The sequence below is a fragment of the Callospermophilus lateralis genome, chromosome 7 (assembly GCF_048772815.1).
Source record: "Callospermophilus lateralis isolate mCalLat2 chromosome 7, mCalLat2.hap1, whole genome shotgun sequence".
Taxonomy (NCBI): Eukaryota; Metazoa; Chordata; class Mammalia; order Rodentia; family Sciuridae; genus Callospermophilus; species Callospermophilus lateralis.
This window is the reverse complement of record NC_135311.1, coordinates 2,635,358-2,659,994: the sequence shown is the minus strand read 5'-3', so window position 1 is coordinate 2,659,994 and position 24,637 is coordinate 2,635,358. Positions and strand designations below refer to the sequence as shown.

Genomic DNA, 24,637 nt, shown 5'->3' with positions numbered 1-24,637 from the left:
TCAGTCTGCAGAAGTTCACATAAAAGCAGCCTTCTCTTTCACTGTTCTGGGCAAGTTAACTCTTCAAGGACAACACCTGAGAAGGGGAGAGCTTCATCTCCCCTTTCTTTCTTCCACTGCCAACTGTTACCATGGAGCCCATTTGTAACTTATCTTAAAAATGTAGACATCTTGTGACTGGGGATGTGGCTCAAATAGTAGCGCATTCGCCTGGCATGCGTGCGGCCCAGGTTCAATCCTCAGCACCACATACAAACAAAGATGTTGTGTCTGCCGAAAACTAAAAAATAAATATTAAAAAAAATTCCAAAAAAAAAGAAAAATGTAGACATCTCTGTGAATCCCAGCTGAAGACCAGAGGCCTTGTTTGCACATTTCTACAAACTAACTATACAGGATAGTTTGTGAAAAACTAGTAAGGGGTGTCCAGCACCTGGAGTGCTGGTATCTTCCAGGCCAGTGGCCCAAGTAAACAGGGCGACAGGAAGTTTATCTCCATTGAACTTTTTTGCAGAGACTCTTTTGCTGACCTAAAGTCAGCCATGGTGAAGAGGGCTTTTCTGTGGAGAAGGGGGTGCCACTTCAATACCAGTGTCTTCCTCACAAAGTTGTGGTAACAGGGCAAGCCAAGAATAGGACAGTAAATGAGAAAACCTTTTGTAAACTTTGAACATGAAAAAAATACGGGGCACGGTGGTGCATGCCTGGCTGGGGAGGCTGAGGTAGGTAGGAGGATTCCGAGGCCCTAAGCAACTCAGGGAGACCCTGTCTCAAACTAAAAGTAAAAATGGACCGGGGATGTAGCTCCGTGGTTCAGTACCCCTGGGTTCAATCCCTGTTGCCAAATAAATGTGAGAGAAATGTAAGGCAAAATAATTATTTGATCAAGGTCTTCACTACTTTTAATCCTGGAAACAGGATTCTAGTCTCTTTTGCGTAAATGATCACGTACAAATATATTCATATTGGGGTGATCACTTCCTTCATAACGAAGACATCAAAATCTATGTCGTTTATACCAGCAACACCGCTTATTTGGATATGTAAGAATGTGTAAAGTAAGGATCTTGTGCTCCTGGAAAGACTGCAACTATCTTCCCCGTCTGATTTTGTTTGTAAATGAGACGTAGATGACGCCAGGAGCTGTCCACAATTACAACTCGGTGGAAACTATAAGTAGGGAACTGTTGGGGAACTGCCTTCCTGAAGACACGAGAAGCTGGGAAGTCGAGGCGCCATCGAAAACAACCAGAGACGGAGGGGTGAATTACACGGTGGCTGGCGTCATTTGGGCCATGGCAGCGCCACTAACATGCAGAGAAAGCTCGCCACGTGCCTCTGCTTAACCCCATCCCACTGGCTACCCGCCCAGAGCCGCCGGAGGCCGCGACTACCGCGGCGGACTTCCGGCTCACAGAGTTCCCAGAGCGCCTTGCGCAGCCCTGGCGGGAAAGGCGACGTTCTGGAGTCCAAGCGCCGCTGTAGCGCCACGGCGACCGTTGAAGGAGAGCGCATGCGCCTGTGTCAGAGCGCGTGCCGGGCAGTGAGGTTCTGGTCGCCGGCGTACTACCCTCAGACGTTACGTAATATATATGTGTGTTTGTTCTTGGTTTTGTGTTTTTACCTTTTAATCTTTTTTCTGTCGCCGCCGGCCTACTTTTAAGTTTCTTGAGGTCTTCATGGCGAAACACGGGGGAAGTGTGCCCCTGCTCCTTTCGCGAGAGGCCCCTGAGGGCGTGCGAACGCGGGCGCCTCGGGTCGCGCTCGAGGAGCCTGAAGGCCAGCCCCGCCGTGACCAGACCCCGCGAAGCCCGGCGATTCTGGCCGCTCTGTCTGCAGGAAAGACAGAACTGCTGCCAAACGACATCCACGTCCCCGGCCCTGGGCCGCTGTAACTGAGAAACCGACTGGGTCATGCCGCCTAGGGCCTTCCCGCTGCCCTCCTGGGGCGTCCGCAGGGGCGGCCACACGCCTTTCTAAAGCCATTGAAAGAAACCTGATGCGAATATTTTGAAGCTAGATATACTTTTTTTTTTTTTTGTACCGGGGATTGAACCCAGGGGCACTGACCACTGACCACATCCCAGCCCTGTTTAGAATTTCATTTAGAGGCAGGTCTCACTGAGTTGCTTAGCGCCTCGCTTTTGCTGAGCTGGATCCTCCTGCCTCAGCCTCCTGAGCTGCTGGGATGACAGGCGCGCGACACCACATGTTTTAATTTTAAAAAGGGCTTCCCAGAGATAGTTTTTCATGACTGGTAAACCTGACCAACATCGTTAATGCTTGAATACTATATCGTGAAGAAAAATCAGAATTTTTGTTCCTTCTTAAAATTCTAGTTGGGTCGCGGTGGTGACCACCTGTCATTCCAGGCACCTGAAAGGCTGAAGCAGGAACATCAAAAGCTTGAGGGAAGGTCTCGGCAACTTAGTGCGACTGAGTCTCAAAAATAAAAAGTAAAAAGAGCTAAATTTATTTTTTTCTTCTATTTGCTGGTCATGATGGTGCTTGCCTGTAATCCCAGTTACTTGGGATGCTTGAGGCAGAAGTATCATTTCATCCCAGGAGTTCAGAACCATCCTAGGCAACATAGGGAGATGCACCTAAACACACACACACACCAAAAAAAAAAAAAAAAGAAAGAAAGAAAAAGAAAAAACCTAGTTTCTTGGGGTAGAGTATAACCTGGTAGAGCAAGTGCTTAGCAATCAACAGACTATGGGAATTTTTATGTTTCTTTTTAATAAATTTAATAAATTCTGAAATTAATATTTGTGTCACAGGATTGAATTTAAAGTATTTTGTTAGAAGATGGCCACTGCACAATTGCAGAGGACTTCCATGGTATGAATTCTTTTATTTCTGTGTGTGTGTGTGTGTGTGTGTGTGTGTAGATATGCATATGCATATAAGTACACATATATGGATTTTATTGTTTCTTAAAGCCTTAGGTACTTTATTTTTGAAGGTTTAATAATACCTGTTTTAAGAATAGAAGAAATTTGCTGGTGCGGTGGTGCACACGTGTAATCCCAGCAGTTTGGGAGGCTGAGACAGGAGGATCAAGAGTTAAAAGCTGGGCAGCAGAATAGAATAGACATTATGATTGCTGTATGTACAGATTATGGGTTCAATCTTCAGCACTAAATAAACAAATTACTTTAATAATCCATTTATGTGAGATTTGCTATCAAATGGCTCAAAATGAGAACCTTGCTCAAAATGTGATTCTGCAATCTGTACAATCAGAAAAATGAGAAATTATGCCCCAATTGATTCAAATGTATGAATTGCCAAGATCGTTGTAATGTCATGTGTAGCTAATACAAAAAAAAAAAAAAGAGTTAAAAGCCAGCCTCAGCAATGGCAAGGGACAAAGCAACTCAGTGAGGCTCTAAATAAAATACAAAATAGGGCTAGGGATGTGGCTCAGTGATCAAGTGCCCTTGGGTTCAATCCCTGGTACCAAAAAAAGAAATTTGCTAAAATTTTCAACTAATGTAGAATTCTGTGATATATTTGGTATATTACTTTACATTATAGGCTCAAGTTTAATTTACAGTAGGTATTAATGAATGCTGTTCAATTGTTTTGATGAAATTATTGTTCATACCAGTCTACTACTAGAAAATATTCATGACTCAAAAGAAAAATATAAAATTGTCATTTGGGGGATGATGCATTATAGTTAGCTTATATTAAATTAGTCAACGACTAAAGAGAAAATCTTATCTATCCCTGTATTATGCATTTACAGTTAATTTGCAAGGAGATTATTAAGTACTTTTTGCATGTACCTTTATGCGGTTACTCTAGTACATCCTTACATTTTATATAACCTATTCCAATATTCCCAGGATTTCTAAACACTATGGGGAGGAATTCATAGGGAGAACATCATCAAGTTTATGCAAAATTAGATCTGTTCTTAAGTGCAAGGAAACTTTATTTTCAATAAATGTAAATAAGGTGTTTTAATTTCCTTTGAATTGTAGAGTGCTTTGGTATTTCCCAGTAAGATATCAACTGAGCAGCAGTCTTTGGTATTAGTGAAGAGACTGTTAGCAGTTTCAGTATCCTGCATCACGTATTTGAGAGGAATATTTCCCGAGTGTGCTTATGGAACAAGATATCTAGATGGTAATGTAATATTAAGACTTTCTTTTAAACATGTTGTTGGCTGGGCCTGTAGTCCCAGCATCTTGGGAGGCTGAAGCAAGAGGATTGGAAGTTTGAGGCCCCCATTAGCAATTTAGTGAGACCCTTTCTCAAACAAAGTTAAAAAATAAATAAAAACTGGGGATGTAGTACAGTAGTAAAGCACCCCTGGATACAATCCCCAGTACAAAAAAGAAAAAGATTTTATTTTGGCTTGCCTTTTTTAAAAAAAAAATATTTTAGTTGTCAGTGGACCTTTGTTTATTTATTTATATGCAGTGTTGAGAACCAAACCCAGTACCTCACACATGCTAGACAAACACTCTACCACTGAGTTACAACCCTAGACTCCTTGGTTTGCTCTTAAACTATCTTTTTTTTTCCTTGGTCCTGGGTATTAATCCCAGGACTTCACACATTCTAAGCAAGCATTCAACCACTGAGCTTCATCCCCAGCCCTTACAACTGTAACTTTTGATTTAGAGATTGTGATTTTAGTAGAAATTTTATTAACATAATTCATATATCCAATAATTCACAAATTTAGAGTGTACAATTTATTTAGTATGTTCACCAAATTGTGCAACTGTCACCACAGTCAATGTTAGAATATCTTCATCACCCCCAAAAGAAACTCCATACCCATTAAGTCACTATTGTCTTTCCCCCTGCCTTCCCAGTCATAGGCAACCACCAATCTGCTTTCTGATCTATGCATTTACCTATTCTAGACACTTCACATGAAAGGAATCCTATAATATGTGGTCCTTCATGACTGGTTTCTTTTACTTAGCCTAATGTTTATGATGTCCATATATGCTTTTTAAAAATATATATTTATTTTTTAGCTATAGTTGGACACAATACCTTTATTTCATTTATTTATTTTTATGTGGTGCTGAGGATCAAACCCAGGGCCTCGAATGTACTAGGCTAGCGCTCTACCGCTGAGCCAGCCACAGCCCAGCCCCCCACCATACATGCTTATTTTGGCTTGCCTTTCTTTTTAATATTTTTTTTAGTGTGATTTGTCAGTGGACCTTTGTTTATTTATTTATATGCAGTGCTGAGAACCAAACCCAGTACCCTCACACATGCTAAACTAGCACTCTACCACTGAGTTACAACCCCAGTAGCATATGTTAGTACTTTATTCCTCAAGCATTATTCAGTGACTATATAAGTGGCTGTAACAGTTGAACATGTGGGTTGTTTTCTCTCTTTGGCTGTCATATATGACACCACATTCATGTTCAAGTTTTTTGTTTGGGCAACTAAATGGTTTTTGTTTTGTTTTGTTTTATTTTGTTTTTGAAGTGCAGAGATCAAAGCCAGGACCTCACACATACTAGGCAATTGCACTGCCATTGAGCTACACCCCCAGCCCTCTAAGTGGGTTTTAAAGAAGTATATTCAATACTTTTGAAAAAACTTACTTTTAAAAATTTTTTTCAGTTTCTCTAGTGTAATTTCACCTGACATTACATTTACAATGATGAAGTAAATAGATAAAAAACATTTTGGCCAGGCACAGTGACACAAGTCTGTAATCCCATCAACTTGGAAGGCTGAGGCAGGAGGATCACAAGTTAAAGGTTAGCCTTGAAAACTTTGTGGTAGTGTATGTTCTTGTGCTATTTTAAGGCAATAAAAATAACATGCCAGTTTATACTATAACTCTTGAGTTTATTTGTTTTTTGGATTTAGATCTTTGTGTCAAAATTCTGAGAGAAGATAAAAATTGTCCAGGATCAACACAGTTAGTGAAGTGGTAAGTAAAAAAAAAAAAATTCCTAAAGATAAATAATGATTTTTCAAAATCACATTTTTATGTACATTAAATACCTTTCAGTGTTTAACCAGATTTTTGTGATTAACCCATTAACACTGGGTAACATTTTTAAAAAAATTTTTTATTAATGTATTTTGTAGGTGTAGATGGACAGAATGCCTTTGTTTCTTTTATGTGATGCTAAGGATTGAACCCATTGTCTTACACATGCTAGGCAAGTGCTCTGCTACTGAGCTGTAGCCCCGGCCCCAACACTGGGTATGGTTTTTGCAGATCTTTGGATTTATGCATTTAATTTTTCTTTTATTTCATGCCTGAAATGAGGAGCTTCATTTTCTTATTGTCGCTCCTGTAAATAGCTGTCACATATGTTATAGTTGCCTTCCATCCCCATCATCATTTTATATTTCTGCCATATTGTTTCTTATGTTTTATCTTGGTTTTTGTTTTGTTTTTCTTTTTGGTACCAGTGATTGAATTCAGGGCCCCCTTAACAACTGAGTCACATCCTCAGCCCTTTATATTTTTTATTTATTTTTTTAATCTTATTTATATATATATATATATAAATATATGGACACAATACCTTTATTCATTTATATTTTTTAACGTGGTGCTGAGAATCGAACCCAGGGCCTTGCACGTGCTAGGCCGAGTGCTCTACTACTGAGCCACAACCCCAGCCCTATATTTTTTATTTTGAAACAGGGTCTGCTAAATTGCTGAGGCTAGCTTTGAACTTGTAGACTTCCTGCCTCATCCTCCTGAGTTACTGGGATTACAGATGTGTACCAACCTATTCATCTTCTTGTTTTGTTTTAAGCTCTTTGATAAGAAGATTGCTTTGCTGGGCACAGTGGCACACACCTCTGATCTCAGCAACTCTAGAGGAACTTCAAAGCCTGCCTCAGCAATTTAGTAAGAACCTGTCTAAAATTAAAAAAAAAAAAAAAAGTAAAGGCCTAGAAACAGTTTAATGACAAAGAGCCCCTGGATTCAATCCTCAATATCAAAACAAAAAAAAAAACAAAAACAAAAAACATAGCAGAGTGCTTTAATAAGAAATTTGGAGGCTGGAGCTGGGGCTCTGGTAGTGTGCTTGCCTTGCATCAGTGAAGCACTGGATTCGATCCTCAGCACTATATAAAAATAAAGATATTGTGTATCCACCTACAACTAAAAAAATAAAGAAATTTGGGTATTATTTAGTAATGAGCTAGTATAGAGATTTATGAAAATATCTATTTTCTAGAAATGTATTTAATCTAAAATCAATTTTTGGTTTTTTTAGGATGCTAGGATGCTATGATGCTTTACAGAAAAAATATGTAAGTCTTTCAGTACAAATTTACTTCTTTATTTTATATTCTATAAATTTAATAGGAATTGACATGTAGTAAAACATTAAATTAACTTGGGCATAGGCCGGTTTGAGTTACTGAAAAGTTTGAACATTTGAATATTTTAAAACCTAATCTTCAACTCATTTTAAGCCTAATGTAATTAATACTAAAGAAACTTTGCCAAGCTGGTTTTGGTTAATTAATATTCATTGGTACTAGTAGCACATATTAACTTAAAGAATTAATGAACTTATAGTCCATTTATTAGTTTCACATGCATTTTACAATAATCTTGTTTACACTAATAATTTAATAAGTTATTTCTTAATTAGGGTTCAGAAACAAATTTCCTTGGCCTCAAGATGTAATTCAGTGATAGGGTGCTTATCTCATATGCCCTGGTTTATCTCAAAAATGAAGTAGTTCGTTTTTCTAGTTCAATCCCCAGTACTACAAATAAATAATTTATTTTTTAAAAAAAGATATTTATGAGGCTGGGGTTGTGGCTCAGTGGTAGAGTGCTCACCTACCGTAAACGAGGCACTGGGTTCAATCCTCAGCACCACATAAATGTAAAATAAAGATGTTATGTCCATATAAAACTTAAGAATAAATACTTTTTAAAAGATATTTATTTTTTAGTTGTAGTTGGACACAATACCTATGTTTTATTTATTTATGTGGTGCTAAGGATCGAACCCAGGGCCTCACACATGCTAGGCAAGCGCTCTACCACTGAGCCACAACCCCAGCCCAACAAATTCTGAATTAGTGAAATTTTAATGAAGTTTTTTTAAATAGACTAAGCCTTTTTACATACTTAATGTAATTTTATACTACATCTAAAAAGAGATCCAGTTCTAGCAAAATTGTGAGGGTGAATTTTTATCCATAGTCCCTAACCTTTCTCATGAAGGCATAGTAAATATTTAGTGCCTACTATATGCAAGATACATATTCTAGGTAGGACCAGGGTAAGGTAATAGTGGTCAACAAAACAAAGAGGGTCCCTTTTATAGTAGGAAAATAGTCAATAGATACTTTCCAATAGTGTTAGATGCCATTAATTTTTTTAGGAAAAGTATGTGATAAATGTAGAGAACATACTTTAGATGGGATAATCAGAGGAACTTCTCTGAGGAGATGACTTTTGAACTGAGACCTGAATGAGAAGAAATCAGCCAGACATTGATTTGGAGAGAGAATATTCCTGGATGATCAGCAAAGAATTATAGAGCAATTTGAGTTACAGGAAAAAAATGAGGGTCGTAATGACTGGAGAGCAATTGTGCCATGGGAGAGAATGGCATGAGATGAGCCTTAGAAAATAATTTTGAGTCTGAGCATTCAATGTTATATAGGTAAAGAGTTTGCATTTCAGAGGCAAAGAAAAGTCATTGAAGATTTTAAATAGAAACATAACATCATTTGATTTATGTTCTATCTACTGTTTAGAGAATATGTATAGAAGGAGAATAATGTTGGGAGTAGGAGGAATAGCACTTAGGATATTACTATAGTAATGATGAGAACTAATGATGACTTAGGATGACAGAAGAGGAGATTCAGAATAGATAAGGGAGTAGAACTGATTGGATTGGTTGAAGAATTGGTTGTGAAATATAAGGAAAAAAATAGAATCAATGATGATTCTAGATTTTTTGGTAGATCAGTTAGGTGAATAATTTCTATGATTTTTTGTTGTTCTTTTTTTTAAAAAAAGAGAGAGAGATAGAGGAGAGAAAGAGAGAAATTTTTTTAATATTTATTTTTTAGTTTTCCTCAGACACAACATCTTTTTTGTTTTTGTATATGATGTTGAGGATCGAACCTCGGCCGCACGCATGCCAGGCGAGCACGCTACCACTTGAGCCACATCCCCAGCCCTTTTGTTGTTCTTGTTCCTATGGTCTCCAAAGCCTCTCCCCTTTATTAAATGCAGAGGACCCTGAGCTCTCTACTTTTGCTCTTTTCACAATCAGTACTTAGGGACTGTGGTTATAACTCAATGGTAGAGTGCTTGCCTAGCATTCGTGAGGCCTTGAGTTTGAGCCCCAGAATCCCCTCATGTTGCTAACTTTTAACATGTTGTTTCACAATACATATTTTTCTTCTAACTGGCAGTAATGTCCTGTTTTTCTTAAAACAATTAAATAATATGCTGACATGAATTTCAGCCATCAGTAAATCTAGCAGAAATAGATATTTGGGGGAATAGAGAAGCATAGGTAAAGTGTTGTCTCAGATAATGATATAAAGTGTATCTTTAATAAATAAGACAAAGTTTTTTTGTATTTATTTGTTTTAGATATTTTGATGCTAGAGATTGAACCCAGGGCCACTCACATATTAAGCTTTTGCTCTATAACCAAGCTACTTTTCCAGCTCCTGAATTAGTTCACAGAATTTTTGTGCTCCATCATGAAAAACTATTTTATAGGATACAAATAAGGTTTTTGTTCTTTGTTGTATTTCAGCTAAGGATGGTCGTTCTAGCTGTAAGTATTTTTAAGTTGTATGTTATTTTTTTAAAAACTGGCAATTTAGTCTGGCTTTATTAATGACACTAAAACTATTAATTGTTTATGTCACTTTATTCAAACAACTGATCTATTCAATGGGAAAAAAGTAATAAACTAATATTTTGGGTGGTCATTTTTGGTTTTGTTTTGCTTTGCTGAGTTCACTTAATACTTTTACTTTAAATGTCCAATTTACTTTTTCTTGAATACTTAACCTCAGATAACTCAACTATAAATTATTTTTAAATAGGTATACACCAATCCAGAAGACCCTCAGGTGCGTGTTCTTGAGTTAGTAAAGAAACATAATGCTTCTAATATCAAAAATAACTCAAAACTACAATATATTTATATTTTATGCTTTTAATTGTGCTTTAATCAACATGTTTTGTATGTATTTTCATGTTTAAACCTTGTAAAGGTCTTCTGAAGTGAGTCAGGGCCTGTATCATTCTGTTTAAACAGATAAATACAGTTACTATGTGAAATTATGTAACTTGATCCTAGCCCACAAAGCTTACAAACTGTTAGATATGACCTAAATTGCCTGACTCTTATTTAATTACAATATTCCTTATCTGCAATTATCAAAAGACATGAGTTTTGAAAAAAAATGAACTCATCCTTAAACTTTGACTATTCATCTCAATTGAGGCACATCTACTACAGTTAAAGGAGAGAGGCAGAACAAGAAATGAAAGGGAAAATGAGAAGATAAAAAACAAGAGGGAACGACTGAATGTATATTTTATAATAGTGCCTGTTCTTAGACTTTGTGAGCACTTTCATTTATTCATCATAGCCTTCATATGGTAATTACCATTATCATCTCCACTGTATAGATTAGGAAATCTAGGTACAAGGTTTCTTGTCCATGGTCTCTAAGTGCTTAACCATTACATTACAGGTGTTAAAATATAATGTTTCACACAGTCATGGAAAAGCAGATTTAAACTTATTAAAAAAACAAAGATGGGGGGGCTGGTTTTTTGTGGTCAGTGGTAGAATACTCTCACACATAAGGCACTGGGTTTGATCCTCAGCACCACATAAAAATAAATAAATAAATAAATAAATAAAATTATTTTTTTTAAAAAAGAGAACTGTTTCCTTTCTTTATGTGAGCGCTGACATGTAAAGAAAGAAAAGTATTCCAAGCTTCAGGAGGATTAGGAATATATCTTCTCTGATATTCATGCTGGCTATCAATGCTTAATATACGCCCATAGTGACAAAGCACATGATTTGGGCAAAGGATATAAATTAGTTGATTGTTCAGAAAACTAATTAATTGTTCTGAAAATGTTTATTACCATATGTTTTATAGTTGTGTACTTTTCTATCAGTAAATAAACAACTTTACTGATGTACTAATAATATTATGGAATATTTAATGTATGTCAGGAACTTTATTTTAAGGGCTTTGTATAAATTATCCCATTTGATAAAATTTACCATTACCAATTAGCTAGGTACTGTCTCCAACTGTTTTTTAGATTGGAAAACAAAGTTTAAATGGCTTGCATATGGTTACAGTATGGTAAAGATTTAAACCCTGTGCTTAGTGTATATCTTAGTTCATTTTCTGTTTTTGTAACTAAATAGCAAAAATGGGATACTTGTAAAAGAATAAAGGCCTAGTCAGTTTATAGTTCTGGAGACTTGGATCTAAGATTGAGGGGCCACATCAGATGAGGGCCTTCTTGCTGTTGGGGACTCTATGTTGAATCCTAAGGTGGCACACTCATCAAATAATGAAAAGAGACAGTCTCATGCAAGAGACAGAGTCAAACTCTCTTTTATAACAGACCAGCTCTGGAGATAATCTGTTAACCCATTAATCCATTAACCCATGAATGGACCAATCTATTCATGAGGGCGGAGGCCTCGTAATCGAATCCCTTTTTAAAGGATCTTCCTGGTCCCACCTCTTAATACCTCAGGTTGAGGATTAAATTTCAGTTTGAGTTCTGAGTTCTAATAGTGACTTTCAAACCATAATAATTTTTTTTTCATCTGATACTGGGGATTGGACCTGGGGCCACTCTTAAGTCCACCACCCTTTTTTATTTTTTATTTTAAGACAGGGTCTCACTAAATTGCTGAGGCTGGCCTTGAACATGTGATCATCCTGCCTCAGTGTCCTGAGTTACTGGGATTACAGGCATATGCTACCACACCTGGCTATGGCAGTGTCTTAATGTTTTATGCTGCTATAGCAGAATACTTGAAATTGGAAAATTTATAAGAAAAGAGAGATTAATTTTTTGCAATTCTGGAGACTGCAAGTCCAAGATCTAGGTGCCACTGGCATTTGGTAAAGGCTTTCTTGCTGCATTATCTTATGGTGGAAGATGGAAGGACAAGAAAGCATGGGTCAAAGAGACAAAGAAAGGGAAGAAAAAGCCCAAAGAGACAGAAAGATAGGGGAAAAAAAAAAAGCTCAAACTCTCATCCTTTTATCAGGAACCTACTACCACAATAGATGAAACTTTTTTACTACGATGAAGGTATTATTTGCAATATATCCTGAGATAACAGCATTAATCCATTAATAAAGGCCCTCTGGACCTAAGTCTCTTAAAAATCTCACCTCTCAGCAGGGATTAAGTGTTTAATACAAGAACTTTGGGGAACACATTCTGTTGAAGTATTATCTCTCTCTTACCTGCTTACTAAAGAGTTCTTAACACTTGATACACATAACACATTGCAGTGACTGGGAGAATTAGACTAAAACTCAAAATCCAGATCATAGGAATTGACTATGAAGACTTGAGAGTGTCAATGGACCAATAGGGGTCAACATGTTGGAAAAAACTGTTAACTAAATGTTAAGAGTCATAAAAAAGCAGTATATAACTATTTGGCAGTTACATAATGGCAATGTTTTCTATTTAAGACAATTTCAGAATGTTACCAGTTTAAGTTCAAGTACACAAAAAATGGACCAATCATGGACTTTATAAGGTACTGTTCTGTAGTTTTATTTTTAATTTTACAGATTATTTGTTCATTAATACCATAAAACTAAATTTCAGTATTAATCCTAAAATTTGTCAAACCCCTAATTAGCCACCAAGATTTGACTATACAAATGGAGTAGTGACTTGGAGTAGCTACAAAGAAAATTATATAGCTAATTATATTCTATTTTCAATTGTGAAGAAGAACTTGAGTGATTAGAAATATAATCACCTTACATAAAATGCATATTACATAAAATTAACTGTGGGATTATAATAATGAGATTAATAGTGATTTAAAAATTTTATAATAGTGACATTAAAACACATTTTATAGTAACTTTCTGCTTAACATGGTGCTATAATAAGAGTCTCAATTAGTTAAAATGTGAAGTTATGATATTAGAAGCCACAAGTTTTATGAAAGAAATTAATATCTGATTCTCTTCTAGTAAAAATCAAAGCAGTGAATCTAACATGTCATCTGCCGATACCAAGAAAGCAAGTATTCTCCTCATTCGCAAGATTTATATTCTAATGCAAAATCTGGGACCTTTACCTAATGATGTTTGTTTGACCATGAAACTTTTTTACTACGATGAAGGTATTATTTGCAATATGTCCTGTTTTAGTCAGTACCTGTGTGCTATACCATTATTAAAACAGTTTGAGTGCCATTCCAAATGTTTTTAGCACCTAAATTTTTATATATTTTTTGAAATTATAAATTTTGCATACAACAGCATTATTTGAAAAGGAAAGATTTGAAAAAAATAGTCTTTTGTTTTCATTTTTTTGTTTCGTTGTACTGGGGATTGAACTCAGAGCCCTCTACCACTGAGCCACAACCCTTGCCCCTTTTTATTTTTATTGTGAGAAAGAATCTCACAAAGTTGGCCAGGCTGGCCTTGAACTTGTGATCCTCCTGTCTCAGTCTCCCAAGTTGCCAGAATTACACTTCTTTAAATATATAAAAATATACTTTTCTAGTGATAGGAACATGTTAATGTATAACTTGCCTCATAATTAAGGAAATAAAACAGTGATATGCCAATTTTCACTTATCAAATTGGTAAAATTTGTAAATCCTTTATTGACAAAGGTGTGGGAAAGCAGGTACTTTTATACATTCTTGAGGGAATGCATATAAGTGCAACATTTTCAGAAGACAATTTGGCAGTATCAAAATTTTAAATTAAAAGATCTATAGTTAAAAATTTGAGAATATACTTGTATATGTAACACTATATATTTATAAGAATTTTCATTATAGCTTTGACTAAAAGAGGAACAAACTGGAATCAACTTGAGTGTCCTTTCTTGGGTATGAATAAATAAATAATGATACATCTATAGAATAGAATACTGTACAAGTGGTAACAAAGGATGTTCTGGTAAATTGTCTTAAGATTATTAAATGAAGAAGGTGTGGTGGCACATGCCTATAATCCCAGTGACTTGGGAAACTGAGGCAGGAAGATCAAAGCCAGCCTTAGCAATTTAGTGAGGCCCTAAGCAACTCAATGAGACCCTGTCTTTATTAAATAAAGTATTTAAAAAGGCTGGGGATGTGGCTCAGTGGTTAAGTGCCCCTAGGTTCAATCCCTAGTACCAAACAATAAAAAATAAGAACTAGGTACAGAATGATATGTCTCATTTTGTTTTTTAAAGACATGCAATTCCTAAAACCTGTGTAAATATGAAACATTCTTTTATTACATTCATAATGTTTTGTAGAACATAAGGTAACTATAATAACAACATTTAGAAAATACTAACTCTGCCAGTTCTCTTCTGAACATTTTACAATGCTTTAATTTGTTTTATAAACAGTGAATCTATGAGGGTAGGTAACTTATTTTCCTCATTTGACAGATAAAGAAACCAAATCAGTGATGAAAAATAATTTGCTAAAAGTTACACAGGCATGGTGGCCCATTCCTTTGATCCCAGAGTCTCAAAAGACTGAGACAGGATTGGAGCTGTAGCTCAGTGGAAGAATGCTCAAGCATGTGTGAGGCACTGGGTTCAATCCTCAGCACCATAAAAAAAATAAACAAAAAAAACCCCATTCTGTCCATTTACAACTACAACTGCAAAAAAAAAAAAAAAAAAAAAAAAAGACTGAAGCCGAAGGATCACAAGTTTAAGGTCAGCCTCAGCAACTTTAGTGAGAACCTGTCTCAAAATAAAAATAAAAAGAACAAGGGCTAAGATTGTGGCTCAGTGGTAGAATGTGTGTCTGGCATGCATAAGGCTCTGGGTTTGATTCCCAGCACAACAAACAAACAAATAAATAAATAAATAAATAAATAGAACCAAGGATGTAGCTCACTGGTAGAGTGTCCCTACCTTCAGTCCTAGGAAGGAAGGAAAGGAAGGAAAAGTTACCTTTAGGAAATGAAATGTGCACAGGCTTGTGCAGTGGTGCATACCTGTAATCCCAGAAGCTTGGGAGGCTGAGGTAGGAAGATTGCAAGTTCAAAGCCGGCCTCAGCAAAAGTGAGGCAGTAAGCAACTCAGTGAGATCCTGTCTCTAAATAAAATATAAAATAGGACTGGGGTTGTGGCTCAGTGGCCAGGTGCCCCTGAGTTCAATCCCTGGTACCAAAAAATGTGAATAGTAGGAGGATGACTTTGTATTTTTCAGTTTATGTCCTTATGTCCTTTTTGCTCTTTGACGTTTAATCTGTATGTGTATTTTAATAATAAAATTTTTTCAATCTTAACAGGACAGTTTATACTTAACTTTTTTTCAGTTACACCCCCAGACTACCAGCCTCCTGGTTTTAAGGATGGTGATTGTGAAGGAGTAATATTTGAAGGGGAGCCTATGTACTTAAATGTGGGAGAAGTCCCAACACCTTTTCACACCTTCAAAGTAAAAGTGACCACTGAGAAAGAACGAATGGAAAATATTGATTCAGCTATACTGTCACCAAAACAATTGAAAACACCACTTCAAAAAATCCTAATGGACAAAGATGATTTAGAAGATGACCAAGAACATTATATAAGTGTGAGTGTTTAAAAAGTTACAAAGTACAATAGTAACAGATGTTTGACTTAATTCTGAGAAAGGAATTTAATAGCTTTCATTAATATTTGTATGAGTACTGTATTATCATCATAAACTCAAGGTTTGAAGGGACCTTAAAGTCTAGGTCTGTAGTTTTAAAATTTTTTACCTTGGTCCAAACATTATTCTTAGAATTTAAAAACACTATTCTGATTAAAGTCCTGGAAGCCCAGCCACTCATCACCTCACCTGCTCTGGAAATGAACTCTGAGGAAACCCCAAGGATTATAGGGCATAATTTGAAAACCATTGTACTATCCAGTTCCCCAACTAATGATAGAATCCTTTCTACAATATCCCTACTAAGTACTTGTATAGCCAGTACTTTAATTTTTCCAGAGCCTGTAAAGTCACGATCCTGAAGCATCTTAGAATTCCTGCAAGGCAGGAAAAGTGTCTTGTACATTTTATAATCCTTTAGTGTCTAGCATTTAGATTGTATTCTCAGTATTGGTTGAGTGAATGGGAAAAATATAAAAGAGCCTTTTTGGTTGCCTCATTCCCAGCAAAAGTGAAAGTCATGGGCTGGGGATGTGGCTCAAGTGGTAGCGCGCTCGCCTGGCATGCGTGCGGCCCAGGTTCGATCCTCAGCACCACGTACAAACAAAGATGTTGTGTCCGCCAAGTACTAAAAAATAAATATTAAAAAAAAAATTCTCTCTCTCTCTCCCTCTCTCCCTCTCTCTCTCACTCTTTCTTAAAAAAAAAGTGAAAGTCATTACTTTATTCTTTTCATTCAAAATGATGACTGTAGTACTTATGTACAGAGGATCACTATTCTGAACTAGGCTCTGTGGCCACATCTGTACAAATAGAAAATTAAATTTTCAACCAATTCAAAGAAGAAAACTTTTTCCTAAAGCCTAAATCCTAGTCTTGCTTTAAACACAAATATGGCTGGGATTTTTGTAGCATTCTTTAAAATATTTGTATCTCTTTCACATATGTCACAAAGGGAACAATAATTATAATTTGGACTTTAAACCTGTTGATATATCTATCATACCATGACTGAGCTTATCCTTCATTAATAACTTCCTGAGGAAAGTTGAGGCATACTCAGAGTATATCCTAACATTGTATGAAAATTCTAGAGGGCTGGGGATGTGGCTCAAGTGGTAGCGCGCTCGCCTGGCATGCGTGCGGTCTGGGTTCGATCCTCAGCACCACATACAGACAAAGATGTTGTGTCCACCAAATACTAAAAAATAAATATTAAAAAAAAATTCTCTCTCTCCCTCTCTCTCATTCTTTCTTTTAAAAAAAAATTCTCTCTCTCAAAAAAAAAAGAAAATTCTAGATGTACAGAAGTGATAGCATATTGTACAACATGTCTCATTCAGTGCTTTCAAGTAATACATATAATAAAATTTAAAGGTTCTTGGAATCATCATGCATTTTAGTGAAAGTTGTATATTTTTATCATTTGTCCTTAAAGCAATCTTTCAAAGTGAAGAAAAATAGTAGTACAAAGTAAAGAAAAATATATTGGGCTGGGGATGTGGCTCAAGTGGTAGCGCACTTGCCTGGCATGCGTGCAGCCCGGGTTCAATCCTCAGCACCATATACAAACAAAGATGTTGTGTCTGCCGAAAACTAAAAAATAAATATTAAAAAAATTCTCTTTCTCTCTCTCTCGAAATATATACATATTATATATATATATTTTTTTTTTTGATCAATAACTTGCCTTGTGATATAAATTCTAGGATTACTTTTATTTCTAGTGAGCAAAGTAATAGTTTTATATGTAGGCTTCACATAAAATAAATTTGTTCATAAATACTTCACAATTTTTTAAATTTTTTTTTGAAATGTGTTCTTTTTTTTCTTCACATAATTATGTAGGATGATTTTGACTTTGAAACTAAAATGGAAGAGCGGAAAAAAAACTCTGGAGTTTCTGAAGTTGGAGGTAAGAAGTTAACAAAAATGTAGATTAACTATTAATTTAATTTTATACTATTTTAACATTTTTTTCTCTTACAGAACCAAATTTGGTTTGTGAGGAAGATGAAATTATGAGGTGTAGAGAAAGTCCAGATCTTTCAATTTCTCATTCTCAGGTATAAACTTAAGTTTCATCTAACTTTTAATTTGTTTGTTTTTTAAAGATGGTTGCTTATGGGGCTGGGGTTGTGGCTCAGCCATAGAGCATTCACCTAGCACATGCAAGGCACTGGATTCAATTCCCAGCCCACATAAAAATAATAAATAAAGGTATTGTGTCCAGCTACAACTAAAAATATATATATTAAAAAGAGATTGTTGTTTATAAGACTATTTGATTTTTCATTATTTTTCAGATATTCTATTTTCTGGGTCTTTTAGAAAATAAGTATTTAGAACTTGTTATTGTTAACAAAAACTGTCTGTTACATGTTGAAAATTTTTGAGTTTATTACATGATTTTGTTTAAATAAACCTTAAACTATTCATAGAATTTAAGAGCTAGATAGAATCTTATGCAATTATTAATTCCACCCTCCTTTGTATTATATATGAACTGTAAAATATATTTTTTGTTGCCTTGGAGCAGAACATGTTTAATTTTGTTTTCCATGTAAAATACAGTGAAATTCTGAAATAACAGATTTAGATAATATGAACTTGGAAATAATGGATTGATGATTAATTACCTACCTTCCTTTATCTAGCTCCTTTCTCAAATTGGAGTGAGCTAAAGTTCATATCTTCTGAAAGGGTAGTGCTTCGTGATCATTTGAGCGGTCTCAGTTCAGTACATTGTCAGTTATGCACAGTGTCAGCTTACTAACTTTACTTTGGTGCCGTTTGTAACAGTATAAGCCAAGTCAAAATTATTGATTTTCATTAACTTAATATAATAAGCCCCTAAATTTTATGTGATTGAATTTTAGACTCCATTTTATTATGATATGAAAGTGTTTTGTTATGTTATATAATTTTATGTAACTTATTTTCTAGGTTGAGCAGTTAGTTAGTAAAACATCTGAACTTGATGTGTCTGAAAGCAAAACAAGAAGTGGAAAAGTCTTTCAGAATAAAATGGTAAATGCCTTTTTAGGTTTTAGGTTTGTTTTCCATTCTAACCTTGTAATTTCCCCCCACATATGAGTTTATTTTACTATTTTATTTATTGGAATATATTTAATATGTACCTATTATATGGCAGGTACTTTACTAGATGCAGAGGATATAACCTAGTTAACAGATAGTTCTTAATTTTAGCTGAAAGTTTGGTAATTGGAAGCAAACAAGAAATGATATAGGACTATCATAGAAATATTAATAGAATACATAGAAGCACAAAGGAAAGAATAATTAATTTTACTGAACGTACATTAGAGAGGAGAATCCAAGAAAAACTTTGAGAGTGATACTCTTGTTCAGAATCTCCCAAGGGAATTTGGTAAACTATCAGAACATTCCCATGTTCTATCTTATAAATTGATTGTATTTTTAATGACATACAAATTAATATTTTACATACATAAAAGATTAACATATATATATGTGTCTTATACTAAATGAATGTCATGTTCTTAAGCAAAAACAAAATCAGTTTTAGTTTTGTGTATGAATTATACTAAATAGGAATTTACATTTGAACTGGGTACTATGGTACATTTTTAAACCCTTTTACTCAGGAGGCTGAGGCAGTTGTGAGTTTGAGATCAGCCTAGGCAACTTAGTAAGACCCTCATCTTGAAATGCATATGTGAATGTATATACCTTTAAGATACTCTCAAGATTAAGGGTAAAGAAAAAGCATTTGTAAAATATGAAATAATATATCCAAAGTTAGGGTACTCTATCAATGGTGTGCTAGAACATTTGTTCCCAACCCCTCATCTGGTAATATCATGTTGGTAGCTTGATATTGGACATGGACAGAGTATTGACTGGTTGGAAATCAACAAATGTCTCAGGGTTTGTTTCTGGCACATAGTTGGTGGTTAAATCTTTACCAGAACACCACTGATTATGGTGCCCTTTTGGGGGGTCTTTTTTCCCCACATTCTCAATAGGAATAAAGGAATAGGAAATTCTCAATAGGAAATAAAGAAATGCCAAGAATTTCTACTTCCAGCAGCAAAATGTTCTTCCCAGCCAACTTCCATTTAGGATGAGTATCCTTTACTAGGATATAAGAAGCGAGGCAAACATTTTACAAAATTAGTAGGCAAGATTTCCTTGTAATATAACGTTAAGATACTTTAATGATGGGGCTGGGGTTGTGGCTCAGTGGTAGAGCACTTGCCTAGCATGCATGAAGCACTGGGTTTGATCCCCGGCACCACAAAAAAATAAACAAATAGGGCTGGGGTTGTGGCTCAGTGGTAGAGCGCAAGCCTAACATATGGAGGCCCTAGGTTCCATCCTCAGCACCACATAAAAATAAATGAATAAAGGTATTGTGTCCAACTTCAACTAAAAATTAAATATTAAAAATATAAATGAGTGAAATAAAAAACTAGCTTCTCTCCTTTAAAAATAAAAATAAATAAAGGTATTCTGTCCATCTATAACTAAAAAAATGCTAAAAAAAAGATACTTTAAGGACATAAATTCATTTCTTCAATTTCACATGTTTTGGGAGATGAAGTCTTAGGATACTTGTAATTTTGAGAATCATGGCTGAATTGGGGCTAGGAAATGTCAAGAAATTAAAATATTTGATAATATATAAAGGAGGTTATCATTGGGAAGGATTATTCAAGCATGAGGAAAGAAATATGTCCTTTTAAAGAATAGTATTATGTCAGTTAATAATTTGCCATCTTCCAGTATTAATTTTAATAACTGTATGTACAGCATTTTCACAATAGCTGAAAGATAGGAAAAATCTAAGTGTCCAGTAGCAGATGAATGGATAAAATGAATTGTCTTAAATCCTACAAAGAAATATTCAGCCATAAAAAGGAATGGAATTAACCGTACAATGCAATAACTTGGATGAACCTTGAAAATATGTCAATTGAAAGAAGCCATTCACAAAAGTTCACATATCATCTGATTCCATTCATGTTAAAGTCACTATTGGGAAAGCTGTTGAGAAAGAAAAGCCTTAGGGCTGGTGGGAGGATAGAGGAATAACAGTATTAACTGAAGGATATTAGGGCTTCTTTTGAGGATGATGAAAATATTCTAAAATTGAGATACTTTTGTACAACTCTGGATATACTTAAAATCATTTAGTTGTATCCTTTTAAATAAGTTAATTGTATAATATCTGAATTAATCTAAATAAGGCTGTTTTTTTAAAGAAATGCATGTAGTCATTCATTTAAAGAAAAATCAACTGTTGGTTGCTCTTTGAGAAATAACCAATTAGTAATTACTCTATCTTTGTGGAGGCAAATGGAAATCCACCAGTAAAATCTTCTAAAGAAAATCGGAAGAGAAGTCAACCTGAATCTGGGAAAACAGTAAGTCTTATGATAATGTTCATACCTGTTGTGAATAAAATTCAACCTATGTTAAAAAGCCAAGTATCAGAATATCACTACTATAGATTAACATAATAAATTTGATCATGGGGCTGGACTTGTGGCTCAGTGGTAGAGCGCACCTTGCACGTGCAAGGCCCTGTGTTCAATTCTCGGCACCACATAAAAATAAATAAATAAAGATATTGTGTCCAACTACAACTAAAAAATATTTAAAAAATTTTGACCATATCCCTGAATAGACCTCAGAGCTCTGATATTCAGATCTTGTTCAAAAATATTTTGTTCTAAAAATGAGGTGATTTTAAAATAAGATACAAGCCAGTCATGGTGGCACACACCTGTAATCTCAGTGATTTGGAGGCAGAGGCAGAGGATCACAAGTTCAAAGCCAGCCTTAGCAACTTAGTGAGGCCCTAAGTAAGGTAAAGAGACCTGTCTCAATATTAAAAGGGATGGGGATACAGCTCAGTGGTAAAGTGCATCTGGGTTTAAAAAAATGTATATTTTTGTATATACACACCCACACATACATACACACACCTCCACTCCCCCCCCCACACACATATAATCAAATAAGATGCAGTATTTCAGTGTATTGATATTTTCCACGTAAATAGCTGTTGACTCATTCCATGAATGATTTAAAGTTATTAGAGAAATTTATAGGATAAATAAAAATTGGTGTCAGGAAAATTTGAATAGAATGAAAAAAAAAAGACATAATATCCAAATCATGTTGTTTATATGGAACTGAAATTGGATCACAAATTCGTCTGAGCTTTCTACAGATCAAAACTAAACTAGAAACTTTAGAAAGTTACCAAAAAATATAGCATTTTCTAGTATCTCAGGAGAATGAAAACTTTTCTTGACCTAAATTGTATATAGTTGCTGCATAATCAGAACTTTATTATACCAAATCAGATAATGTATTTGTCTTTTTTGGGATACTTGCTCATATTTTTTCAACTAAAAATTTTCATACCATTAGTAGGTTTGAATTAGACAACTAAAAACTTAAAAAGACTATTTTTTAAAAATCAAATATTAAAATTAGGGTAATATTAAAAGCTGGGTACAGTAGCACATGCCTGTCATCCCAGCAACTCAGGAGGCTGAGGCAGGAAGATCACAAGTTAGATACCAATCTTAGTAACCTAGTAACACCCTCAGCAACTTAGTGAAAACATATCTCAAAATAAAAAGTAGAGGGCTGGGGTTGTGGCTCTAGCATGTGTGAGGCAATGGGTTCGATTCTCAGCACTACATACAAATAATAAAGTAAAGGTCCATCAACAATTTAAAAAAATGTTTTAAAATATAAAAAAATAGAAAGGACTGGGCATGTGACTCAGTTGTAAAAAGCACCCCTGGGTTCAATCCTCAGTACTACACATAAAAAAAGGTAATATCAAATATACTTGATTAATGCTATTTTCAATTTACATAACTTAAGAATGAAATGGAATAACCTGACAATCAATACATTTGGTTCTTCAATTTTTCCAAATGTATTAAGCCTCATTTTTTTGGCAAAATCATAATTAAATTTGTTATGCATAGTAAGTCCAACTTTTCCCATCAAAATCAAACTTCAATAACTCAGGGGCTCTTATTAGTAATTTCCTAATTCATCTTTCCATGTACACTTAAAAGGAGTACACCAGGGCCAGATATGTATGTAGCTCAATGGTAGAGTGTTTGCTTGGCATTCACGAGGTCCTGGGTTCCATTTTAAATACCACACGCACAAAATGTGTGTGTGTGTGTGTGTGTGTGTGTGTGTGTCTAATTTCTAGCAGGCACTGCTAAGTACCAGAAGTACAAAATCAAGACATGATTTAAATCTTACAGAAGTGCCAAGGTAGAAGGTTTTTGTATTTGTAAATTAAAATATTTTCCCTTCTCATCACCCCAAAATGTTTGACTGTTTTGAAGATACCATGTATATCTATCTTCTAACACTATGACAACCTTAATGTAGATCTTATACTTTGAAAGTATTTACTTTTCAGCAGCCATCAGATATGTACTTATAAGCTGGGTACAGTGACAATTGCCTGTAATCCCAGCAACCTGAGAGGCTAAGACAGTAGGATCCCAGATTTGAGGACAGCCTCACTAAGGCCCTAAGTAACTTAGTGAGACCTGGTCTTAAAAAATGAAAAAAGTCTGAAGATGTAGCTCAGTGGTAAAGCACTTCTGGGTTCAATCCCTATTGGCCACATACACCCCACAAAAAAAGATGTATATATGTTCAGTAATAAATTTTACCTTACTTTTAAATACCCTAGATATCCTTACCATAGTTGAAAATAGTTATGGTTGATATGCTAGGTATTTTTTTTAAAGAAACCTTAGAGACATGACAAAAGATAAAGACATTTACACTTACACTGGAAAGTATTCTAAGTAGTTTTCTTCTTTTGACAGGTTCTCCATCACTTTGATTCTTCTAGTCAAGAGTCAGTGCCAAAAAGGAGAAAATTTAGTGAACCAAAGGAACATATGTAAAAATTACTTTTTCTACTACACATTTGCAAAGTTCTTCTCAACATTTAAATTAAAAGACGCTATACTAGTATTTTAAGGTGTATTTTTTCCTACCTCTGAACATTTATATGTAGTTTTAAGAAGTTCATTCACTAAAATGAAGTTTCTAGCTAACTATTGTATTGTTGTCTTTAATCTTAGTAAACCTGAGATAAATTCAAGAGGACTTTTGAATAAAACCAAAAGTACAAATACCAAAATTATTCTGTTTATTATCTACGTATTGATCTACCTTCCATTTTAGTGAACAAAAATAAATATTAACTGTTAAGCCCGCTAAAGCCATTTTTGAAGCAAATAATGTTTATTTTCATATTAAAATTTTATAGGGATTCACTTTTTACCTATGTTAAAACTACCATTTAACTGGATATTTGTCATTGTGTTGTTATTTAAACAATGTTTTTCAATACTTTGAAATAGTGTATTAACATGGTAATATATAATGTACAATTTAAATTCGGTACTTTACCTATTTTTTTTTTACATTTTTTTACTATAGGACAAAAAAGATGACTGGTTTTTAAAGACTGATATTTTTACCAGCATAAATAAAATGTTGTTCAGTATGTAGGCTCTTTCATGGCTCCAATTTTTATTTAATTAGAAAGTGTTTATGTATTAATTTTGAGATCATTTCGGTAGATATTATTTTGCAACAGTTGAGCACACTTCATAGAACTTTTGAGTGGTAGTGTGAAAGACTGCTTTTAATGAGAAACCTGGGACCTAGTTCCAGTCTTGCGATTTCCTTTCCCTTAGAAAAGGAAGAGTTAAGTCTGTTAGCCT

General features: G+C 34.9%; 1 protein-coding gene across 3 annotated transcripts; it reads left to right on the top strand.

The window, feature by feature from the left end:
• The first annotated feature begins 1,504 nt into the window (after positions 1-1,504).
• On the top strand, positions 1,505-23,960 carry Hormad1 (HORMA domain containing 1). 3 transcript variants are annotated; one of them, XM_076861742.1, is made up of 15 exons: positions 1,505-1,583; positions 2,784-2,844; positions 3,996-4,140; positions 5,866-5,929; positions 7,242-7,278; positions 9,771-9,791; positions 10,066-10,092; positions 12,718-12,785; positions 13,234-13,385; positions 15,541-15,800; positions 17,709-17,775; positions 17,850-17,926; positions 18,807-18,890; positions 21,200-21,271; positions 23,729-23,960. In XM_076861742.1, exons 2-15 carry the CDS (start codon positions 2,812-2,814, stop codon positions 23,807-23,809), a joined length of 1,188 nt encoding a protein of 395 aa, XP_076717857.1. In that variant the 5' UTR covers positions 1,505-1,583; positions 2,784-2,811; the 3' UTR covers positions 23,810-23,960. The 3 variants fall into 3 exon arrangements, with proteins under 3 accessions (XP_076717857.1, XP_076717859.1, XP_076717858.1); XM_076861744.1 differs by lacking the exon at positions 10,066-10,092; XM_076861743.1 differs by lacking the exon at positions 1,505-1,583 and having other exon boundaries at positions 2,765-2,844.
• The last annotated feature ends 677 nt before the right edge of the window (positions 23,961-24,637 follow it).

What these genes read in the sequence shown, in the direction of transcription:
- Hormad1 (XM_076861742.1), top strand. Translation starts at nt 2,812, where the DNA reads ATGGCCACTGCACAATTGCAGAGGACTTCCATG. An exon ending in TAAGGATGGTCGTTCTAGCT is followed by an intron (nt 9,792 to 10,065) that starts GTAAGTATTTTT and finishes ATTTTTAAATAG; the next exon opens with GTATACACCAATCCAGAAGA. An exon ending in CCAATCATGGACTTTATAAG is followed by an intron (nt 12,786 to 13,233) that starts GTACTGTTCTGT and finishes ATTCTCTTCTAG; the next exon opens with TAAAAATCAAAGCAGTGAAT.